This window comes from Priapulus caudatus, unplaced genomic scaffold, assembly GCF_000485595.1.
Source record: "Priapulus caudatus unplaced genomic scaffold, Priapulus_caudatus-5.0.1 Scaffold209, whole genome shotgun sequence".
NCBI classification, from domain to species: domain Eukaryota; kingdom Metazoa; phylum Priapulida; class Priapulimorpha; order Priapulimorphida; family Priapulidae; genus Priapulus; species Priapulus caudatus.
The window spans coordinates 334,310-344,296 of NW_014577270.1; the positions used below are offsets into that span (position 1 = coordinate 334,310).

The following is a 9,987-nucleotide window of genomic DNA, read 5'->3' on the forward strand; positions in this document are numbered from 1 at the left end:
CCCCCCACGGACTGCCTGAATTTCGACCGTAAACTGCAAGAGAAATGAACAGGCACTTAGCACACGGCAAGCACGGCACGAACTTGTCGCGGGGGCGAGTTGCTGGGGAAGGGAAATGCAGAAGGGGAGTCCGTGATGCAGAAACACTAGAACGTAGATTAACGCTCGCAAATGTTTCACGAGTCAGATCCATTTCGCAGTGCGATTTGCTTGTTAAATGGCTCACGATAAAAGCACTCAAGCCGAAGTGAAGAAACTCTCTTACTACAAGCATGAACAAACATGGAAGCGATACATATATATATATATATATATATATATATATATATATATATATATATATATATATATATATATATATATATATATATATATATATATATATATATCAGCATCGAAACCTACATCTAATGGTATGCCATCCGAAATACACGATACACACATTATTATGCATATCAAGCACATATTGCTATGGATTTATCACCTCTTCCTTATGGCATGGCAAATATTTGAACTGTTTGAGTTTAAATCGTGCAGCTACCTTCTAGTATTTTTGCAACGGACCAACACGGGAAAGGGGGCATGCCGGGAAAATGTTGTTATACAGCACATATTATAGGGTAGCATGAGGAGAGTAGGTATTCAAAACAGTCAGTTCACTAAATTGACAGTACATTAGACTAGCCTAATGTACTCTTGAATTAACAGTATACGGGAAATGTGCTATGCTGGGAGATCAGATGTAATAACTAAGGAAACAGGCACTAGCAAATAGTCATAGACATACAATGTAGGCTAGAGCAACTAATCGTAAAAGTGTCATTGTATACAAAATTGATTCTACGATTTCAAATGGGTTTAGAATTCGAAGTTGGTTCCGAGATATTCCAATTTTACAAGTTTCAACCTCTCTTCCATTTAGCTGTTATCAACGATCTTGAATGTCTGAACTTTACAGCAATCTTCAAGTAACATTTATCAGGTTTTAATGGCAAAATTATTAAAATTTTAGGGGTTAAACTGGTATATATATATATGTGGTACAAAGTGCTTGGTGACACTCTATCCAGCTCCACCATCATTTGGAATGGAAACAGACGAAATCGGATCAACGTCGTGCTTTCATCAACAAATTTCGTTTATACACACAATCAATTCGCGAGCATCTTAAATAGTTGTTCCGTAGACCTGTTGGAAACAAACACGACAACACTGCGAACGCAAACATGATACTTACACAAAGTTTAACTCCTCACGTGACAGCAGAGGGAAAATATAGAAGTCACGTGATTACAGTACCGAGAGTATTACTCTGCATCCACAGCCATAGTACTAGGCCAGCCATAGTACTAGTCTGTATACAGGGACTCTACATAGTACGACACAAGAGCGTCATTTACACACGTGACGGTCACCGGAGTGATATGTCCTTGCAGGGGCTTATACACTCGTAACATTAGGGCCTATACTGTCGCCAGTGCATGATAACGTAATGAACTTGTGATACTAGACTTACTGCCATTGAAAATATGTCTCACAAGGGTTACACACGACAGTAATAAGTTACAACGTCCTTTATTAGAACCCTACAGTTCCTGTTATGCAATCATAAATGATTACATATAGATTTAGGGAGTTATCGGGAAACAAACAGACTTCAGTAGCACACCTCAGCGTGTTGTTATGGTTTCGAATTACCCTGTTGTCATGGCAACACGATGTGCAGATGGATACACACACAGGGGCGAGAGGAATCGTCACATATAGATAGGTGTTTGACACTCGCATCCACTTTTTACCCTTATTTTTGTATTTTCTCTCTCCTACCAATCTTCCATATTTAGTTTGTGCTATAATAATAGGCAAGTTGTATCAGTAGAATTGTAAAACTACACAGCTAAAAATAAAACTGTCAAAGTCTTTTTCTCCTGCTCTCTCAGCTGCTGCCCTCTATAGTTGACGCTGCTGCCCTCTAGCACTCAAACTCGGAGGCGGTGATGGCGTTGAGGTCCTTCACGAGACTCTCCAGGTTCGTGATCTCCTGCGAGATGTCTTCAATGCTGGAGGACTTCTGAAGTGCAAACAGGTGGCGAAAGTTCAGCGAGAGTTCGTTGGCGTACGTAGCTAAGTAGGTATGCGCAAAGCTCTCACAAACTGCTTAAAGAAAATTGATATTACTAGCTGTTTATCCTAAAGTGGGAGAAAAGATATCGCGAGAGAAATTTTTCGCAATTTATACGATCAGTGAAACGATTTAGGTTAGCGATGCACAGGAATATAAAATCTACAATACTAACTACTATTAATCTATTATAAATTTATTATAAAACTACTATAATACTACTATACAATCAGGCATTTCCCTATGTCTACAATTATTATTATGTACAATGAATTGCTACATAGGGTATATTCAGCTATGTAATGGTGGGCCAGCCTCCTACCCTACCCCTTCTATAGAATCTACCCCTTTATAACTCATCAAAATACGTTTTAGTTTGCCAATATTCATTTTGAGCAACAAAACCAATTATATTTGGAACAATTCCCTAAAAAAACGAGGTCCAAAACACATCCAGGCAGCACCAAATAAAAAAAATCTCACGACCTGCGCCAGTCATTGAACCGTGGCAGTTTCAAAACTCCGCGTGGAGACAACCCCCCTCCCGTTTTCGAAAATCCAAAAACGCCGGCTAGCCGATGCTTACATTGGGTGCATCATTGTTGATCTTTTCCGGGTCCTCGGCCCGTGGCGGTCGGAAATCCGCCGGCAACATTCCGCCGTCCGGCGCCCGCGGCATCACCACCGGCATCGGACTCATGCGCGGCTTGTTATAGATGGAGCCACTTGCCTGCGCACTGCTCGGAGTGCTATTCACGATCACCGTCGGCTTCTTGTATGGACTGTTGACCGGCTGCGGTTTCACTGTGAGAGAAACATGTCGACGACTGAGTAACGTCACAGTGACAGCTGGCGGTGGAAAAAAACTGTTCGGAGAACACAGAACCCTGGGGCCCGTTGTCAGAAACATCGTAAAGTTAATGCTACGATAACACTTACGACTAATGCTAATGTTGCGAGACTAGCGTTGACAGAAACACATCGCAGCTATTACAGTATTAGAAAACTTAGGATAACAGGAACTTCATCACAAGACTGCTGATTGGATGAGAATCAATCACAAAATTCAAATTCATACACATTTATTGTACATCACAGTAATTTATGCATATTATGATGGCTAACCACATATAAATAATATTTGATGAAAAACGCCGTGGTCATGAATTAATTCTGCACAACAAGACAAATTCTCACACTGTAACGCGAGATGCGAGAGTCGTGGCAAGCGTGGAAAACCTTTAGAACAAGAGAACAAATGCCATACGCCATTTGTAAATGTATTGTTTTGTTTTATTAGCGGTAGATAATTAATGATTTTGATGTGTTTTTCAAGAAAAACACACATTTTATTCATTATTACAAAATATAATATCACTATAATTGTAATTCGTAGTGTAAATGTGTTATTTTCAACTTTATATTAAAGTTACGAGAGGGTCTGAGCTCTCGTAATGTTATGAGGATATTTGGGACGATTTTTCGTTCTCGTAACCTTACGATGTTTCTGTCAACGGTTTACGAGTGGAAGTTAATGGTAAGACTAATGTTGCGACTAATTTTGTTTCTGACAACGGCCCCCTGATCATGAGAGCATTGAGAATAAATCAACATGCTATTAAGTTTTTGAGTTTTTTAGATATCTTTACCTAAATAATTCGCCGAAGTAGAATCATTGGAATATTATTAGCATTAATGAGAATGAATAATGAATGCAATGGCCAAAAAAACATCAGAGAAAAATAAACTTGTTGCGACAGAACACAATTCCCCTCCTCTACTTTTCTTCACTCACTACCTTCCCCCCCTCCTTACTGCTCCCCTCTCTGGCAACAGCCTGCTCCCTCAGAACCAGCTCCTCGCAACCCTCTCCCCCACACTCGCGACCACCCCACCCTTCCCTCACAACTCCCTCCTCCTCCCTCAATTGGGTCAGCGAAAAGTCATCATTTGGTTAGCAGGTCAGTACGGGGTCAGCAGGGGCCAGCAGGAGATCAGTAGAGGTCAGCAGGAGATCAGTAGAGGTCAGCAGGTCAGTACGGGGCCAGCAGGAGATCAGTAGAGGTCAGCAGGAGGTCAGTAGGGGTTAGCAGGGGGGTCATTGGTCAGTAGGGGGTCACCAGGGGCCAGCAGGAGATCAGTAGAGGTCAGCAGGAGATCAGTAGAGGTCAGCAAGTCAGTACGGGGCCAGCAGGAGGTCAGCAAGAGGTCAGTAGGGGTTAGCAGGGGGGTCATTGGTCAGTAGGGGGTCACCAGAAGGTCAGCAAGAGGTCGTCAGTCAGGAGGGGACAGCTAGGGTTCAGCGATGCGACAGCTGCAGGTGGGAGGCGACGCACCTGCCGGGCCCACCAGCACGACAGCGTGATTACCTGTGATCTGTCCGTTGGGCACCTTGGGTGGTTGCCAGTTGAGGTTGATCGCTGTCGGGTTGTTTTCGACGGGTACAATGGTGAGATCGCGAGGCGCAGTGTGCGGAGCTGCAAGGAAAGCCGGCAGCAGTCAGCAAACAAACACGCAAAGCACAGAGTGTCGCAGGGCTGCAGCCTCAGGGGGAGGTGGGCAAGGGGATCAGCTACCCTTTGGAGAGCAAAATAAAATATATTAAAATAAAAACCTAGTGAACGTAAATAACCACTAGAGCGAGTGTCAAAGTCACAAGATTTTTTGTGAAATTGTAATATTATTTATTATATATACTATGCTATATACGGTCCAACGGTGGTTCGTTTAAAAAGTCAAGAGATTTTTTGTGAAATTATAACATTATTTATTATCATAAAGCAACTACTAATACAACTAATACTGCCATACTATGCTATATACGGTCCGACGATGGTTTGTTTACTATATATCATTATATATATAATTTTATATAAATATATATATATATATATATATATAATATGTATAAAGTCAGTGGTCAGGAAGAAACCAATGTAAGGGACAAAAGGTGGAGTAAGTGGTTAGGAAGAAACCAATGTAGGGGACAAAGGAAGGAGACCGTATTCATGGAGGTACCAATGAAGGGGACAAAGTTGGGAGTCAATATTGAGATGGAAACCAGGTTAGAGGACGAAAATAAAAGGAGTCGGTATTCAGGGAAGATCTAATGTAAAGGACAAAGAAAATGGTCAGTATTCAGGGAGGAACCAATGTCGTGGACAAAGGAAAGAGTCAGTATCCAAAAAGGAGTTAGTCGAAAAAGACCAGTCAGTGTCCAAAGGAGGAGTTAGCAAACAAAGATCGGTCAGTGTGCAGAAGCAGAGAGGCGCTAACAAGTTAAGTAAAACAACAGTTGCCTGATCCTCCTTCTCACATAAGACTCCCAGCAACAGACGCCGCCGCCGCCGCGTCACCCCCGACAACGACGTATTAGTATAAAAAGCAATAACTACGACAACAACAACAACAACAACAAAACCATCACCATCACAGTGATAACAAGCCAGCGGAAGAGCGAGCACGCGAAGAAAAGTTAGTTAGTAGTAGTAGTACACAGCGGTGACCTGTAAATAATCAAAAGCCATGGTGTGTTAGCCAACAGCAGCCGAGCAGCGGGGGCTTGCAGTGCGTGTGAGTGAATCCACATAAAGCTGGAGTGCATCAGGTAGGGGAGGGGGTGTCCGGCAGCCGGCAGCCGACCTCCTACTTACGTTCGCGTGGCTGAGGCCTTTGAGCAGCCGGATCTAGAGGGATAATAATGGGTTTTGGCTTGACCACCTTGGTCACGCCGGCCTGGGGCGGCTTGTCGCGCTCGACCGTGCTCGCGGGCGTACTGTGGCTCGACGACGTGTTGCCTGTTCGTTTGAAAAGAACTCGTTACACCGCGACGCGACTCGCAAGCGCACGCACAGTTACTCACGCGCACGCACGCACACACTTACTCACACGCACGCACGCACACTCTTACTCACACGCGCGCGCACACACACACAATTACTCACACGCCTGTGCGTGTATGCAAGCACACACACACACACTGTCACACACAGTCATGCATATGCACGAACAGTAATGCACGCACGCACGAACGCACACACACAGAAGCTCAACGCTCGTGTCATTCTCCCGCACTCAATGCAACATCAAAAATTTATATATATATATATATAACCAGTATGTTACTATAGTGATGAGTAAACGCAAACACCGAGTGTAAACAAGACAATCTGTGATCAACTTAACAATTCTTCAACGTCTCTTCTGCTCTGTTCAGGTTTGTTCACACACGCCCCTTCCGTCCCCTCCCCTTCGATTCTTCCCTTCCCTCCCCTCACCGTCACTTCCCTCCCCACTCTTCCCCTCCCCCCTCTCCTCCCCTCAATATATACGGCTGTTCACAACGTGTACGTATACACAATAAACACACACACACACGACATAGGGACACGAAAAACTTCCATACACGAATAAAATAATGATACGTACTGTATATGGCAATGTTTCATCATCGTATATAAATAAGGGGGTACACCATGCGACGTCAGCTATACAATCTACCTGAACAACAGGTATAGGATTCGCGCGTTATCTTTTATGTTAGCTATCTACAAGTACGTGCTGCCCTCCAGCGGTCAAACCTGGGAGTAGATACGCACGCTGGGATGGATGCAGCAGCCGATGATAATATAATGATGGGAAACCACTCATAAAGGTTCACCACCATCGTTCACCGCGTGTGTGTTGGGTTGGGGGAGGCGGTGAATACATTCCTGTTTCGGAGAAATGAGAGAGGCAATCTCACAACCATGCGACTTTGGGGTGTTGGGGAAGATCTGGCAGAGGAGATGTGCGTTATTATCATCAATAATGTTTGTTTGTTTGTTTGTTTGTGTGTGTGTGCGCGCGCGCGTGCATGTGTGTGTGTGTTTGTGTGCGCGTGCGCGTGTGTGTGTGGAGAGGGAAGGAGAAGCCCCTGAAGTGGAAGAGTAGGAAGACGTGGGAGGTACCATTATCGTGAAGAAGTGAGGTGAGTATGTTGAGCAGTCTTATCTGCAATATGGACCTATTGACAATATGACCTGACCGCATCCATATGCCTGCGCTTCGTAGCTGAATACACACACACACAACCAACCACGCCCCACCTACACACAAACAACCTTACAACTTATCAACTGTGCCGGGTCTTGAACCGGAGACTTCAACAGACGACTTATATTACAGTCACGTTATGTACGACAAGTAGTATATTACAAATCTTCACCGCAGCGCATTCTCTCTCTCTTTATCCCCGGCAGTCGTGTGTAACTGTCGGATCGCTACCCTGTACATAATCCCACGCAAGGCGATGCAAATAACCAGCAGTTCCCATGTTAACACCATCATCCGGAATCATCTGGAACCATCCGGAACCATCCAAAATTATCTGGAACCATCCGGAACCATCCAGAATCATCAGAAACCATCCGGAATCTTCCGGAATCATCTGGAATATTCCAGAATTATCCAGAAGAATTATCCAGAACTATCCACAACTACGCGGAACCATCCGAAACCATCCGTACAACCATGAGCACGCAGCGGCAGCTCCGCGGAGATGTAGATATCGGTACACGATAAAAAATAAAAAATAAAGGTTACATACTCGATCAGAGATGACGACCACGTTACACATAATAAACCCGGCGCGAGCGCAGAAACAACGCTCATGTGCCCGCATTCACGCATTGACCTTGTTACCGACTGCCAGCACCCTCTATAGTTGACGCTGCTGCCCTCTATAGTTGACGCTGCTGCCCTCTATAGTTGATGCTGCTGCCCTCTATAGTTGATGCTGCTGCCCTCTATAGTTGATGCTGCTGCCCTCTATAGTTGACGCTGCTGCCCTCTAGCACTCAAACTCGGAGGCGGTGATGGCATTGAGGTCCTTCACGAGACTCTCCAGGTTGGTGATCTCCTGAGAGATGTCTTCGATGCTGCAGGACTTCTGAAGTGCAAACAGGCGGCGAAAGTTCAGCGAGAGTTCGTTGGCGTACGTAGCTAAGTAGGTATGCGCAAAGCTCTCACAAACTGCTTAAAGAAAATTGATATTACTAGCTGTTTATCCTAAAGTGGGAAAAAAAGATATCGCGAGAGAAATTTTTCGCAATTTATACGATCGGTGAATCGATTTAGGTTAACGATGCACAGGAATATAAAATCTACAATACTAACTACTATTAATCTATTATAAATTTATTATAAAACTACTATAATACTACTATACAATCAGGCATTTCCCTATGTCTACAATTATTATTATGTACAATAAATTGCTACATAGGGTATATTCAGCTATGTAATGGTGGGGCAGCCTCCTACCCGACCCCTTCTATAGAATCTACCCCTTTATAACTCATCAAAATACGTTTTAGTTTGCCAATATTCATTCAACAAAACCGATTATATTCGGAACAATTCCCTAAAAAAACGAGGTCCAAAACACATCCAGACAGCACCAAATAAAAAAAATCTCACGACCTGCGCCGGTCATTGAACCGTGGCAGTTTCAAAACTCCGCGTGGAGACAACCCCCCTCCCGTTTTCGAAAATCCAAAAACGCCGGCTAGCCGATGCTTACATTGGGTGCATCATTGTTGATCTTTTCCGGGTCCTCGGCCCGTGGCGGTCGGAAATCCGCCGGCAACATTCCGCCGTCCGGCGCCCGCGGCATCACCACCGGCATCGGACTCATGCGCGGCTTGTTATAGATGGAGCCACTTGCCTGCGCGCTGCTCGGAGTGCTATTCACGATCACCGTCGGCTTCTTGTATGGACTGTTGACCGGCTGCGGTTTCACTGTGAGAGAAACATGTCGCCGACTGAGTAACGTCACAGTGACAGCTGGCGGCGGAAAAAAACTGTTCGGCGAAAAAAAGGACCCTGATCATGAGAGCATTGAGAATAAATCAACATGCGATTAAGTTTTTGAGTTTTTTCAATATGTGATTCGAACATCGTCACCTAAATAATTCGCCGAAGTAGAATCATTGGAATATTATTAGCATTAATGAGAATGAATAATGAATGCAATGGCCAAAAAAACATCAGAGAAAAATAAACTTGTTGCGACAGAACACAATTCCCCTCCTCTACTTTTCTTCACTCACTACCTTCCCCCCCTCCTTACTGCTCCCCTCTCTTGCAACAGCCTGCTCCCTCACAACCACCTCCTCGCGACCTCTCCCGCTTCATTACTACTCCCTCCCCCTCCCTCGCGACCTCTCCCTCTCCTTCACAACCCCCTCCCCCTCCCTCACGACCCCCTCCCCCTCCCTCACAACTCTCCCTCTCCTCACAACCCCCTCCCCCTCCCTCACAACCCCCTCCCCCTCCCTCGCGACCCCCTCCCTCTCCCTCGTGACGCGCACCTATGTGTTTCGGCGTCGGCGTGCGTGGAGCAGAGCCCTCTGGCGGGCCGGGCACGCTGAAGCTCTTTAGCGGATGCACGGGCCGGTGCGGCAGCGTGCGGTTCGTGTCGGAGCTGTAGCCGGACGAGGCGGACGCGTTGTGCGGCAGCGACGCGTTGACCGCCTGCTCGTACGACATCGGCGGCTGATTGTAGCCGGGCGGCTCAGGTGAGTTTGCTGCAATGACACACGCAGTGAGCAGAGCCGTGAGACTGAGAAAGCACGAGAACGAATGGGAGAGAGTACATGGGAGAGAGCGAGAGAGAGAGGGAGAGGGGGAGAGCGAGAGCAAGAGAGAGGGAGAGAGAGAGCACGAGAACGAGAGGGAGAGATAGAGCAAACGAGAGAGACAGAGAGAGAGAGAGAGAAAAGAGAGAGAGAGAGAGAAGTGAGAGAGAGAGAGAGAGAGAGAGAGAGAGAGAGAGAGAGAAGAGAAGAAGAGAGAGAGAGAGAAGAAAGAGAGAGAGAGAGAGA

General features: G+C 45.4%; 1 protein-coding gene across 1 annotated transcript in view; it reads right to left on the reverse strand.

The window, feature by feature from the left end:
* Positions 1 to 1,945: 1,945 nt before the first annotated feature.
* LOC106807342 (neogenin-like) overlaps positions 1,946 to 9,987 on the reverse strand; it is a 27,626-nt gene continuing 19,584 nt past the window's right edge. The window contains exons 13-15 of the mRNA XM_014809650.1: positions 4,459 to 4,599; positions 2,709 to 2,926; positions 1,946 to 2,071 (exon numbers count right to left, since the gene is read on the reverse strand). Coding sequence (XP_014665136.1) covers positions 1,973 to 2,071; positions 2,709 to 2,926; positions 4,459 to 4,599 — 458 coding nt within the window. The 3' untranslated portion in view covers positions 1,946 to 1,972. The remainder of the gene's footprint in view (positions 2,072 to 2,708; positions 2,927 to 4,458; positions 4,600 to 9,987) is intronic.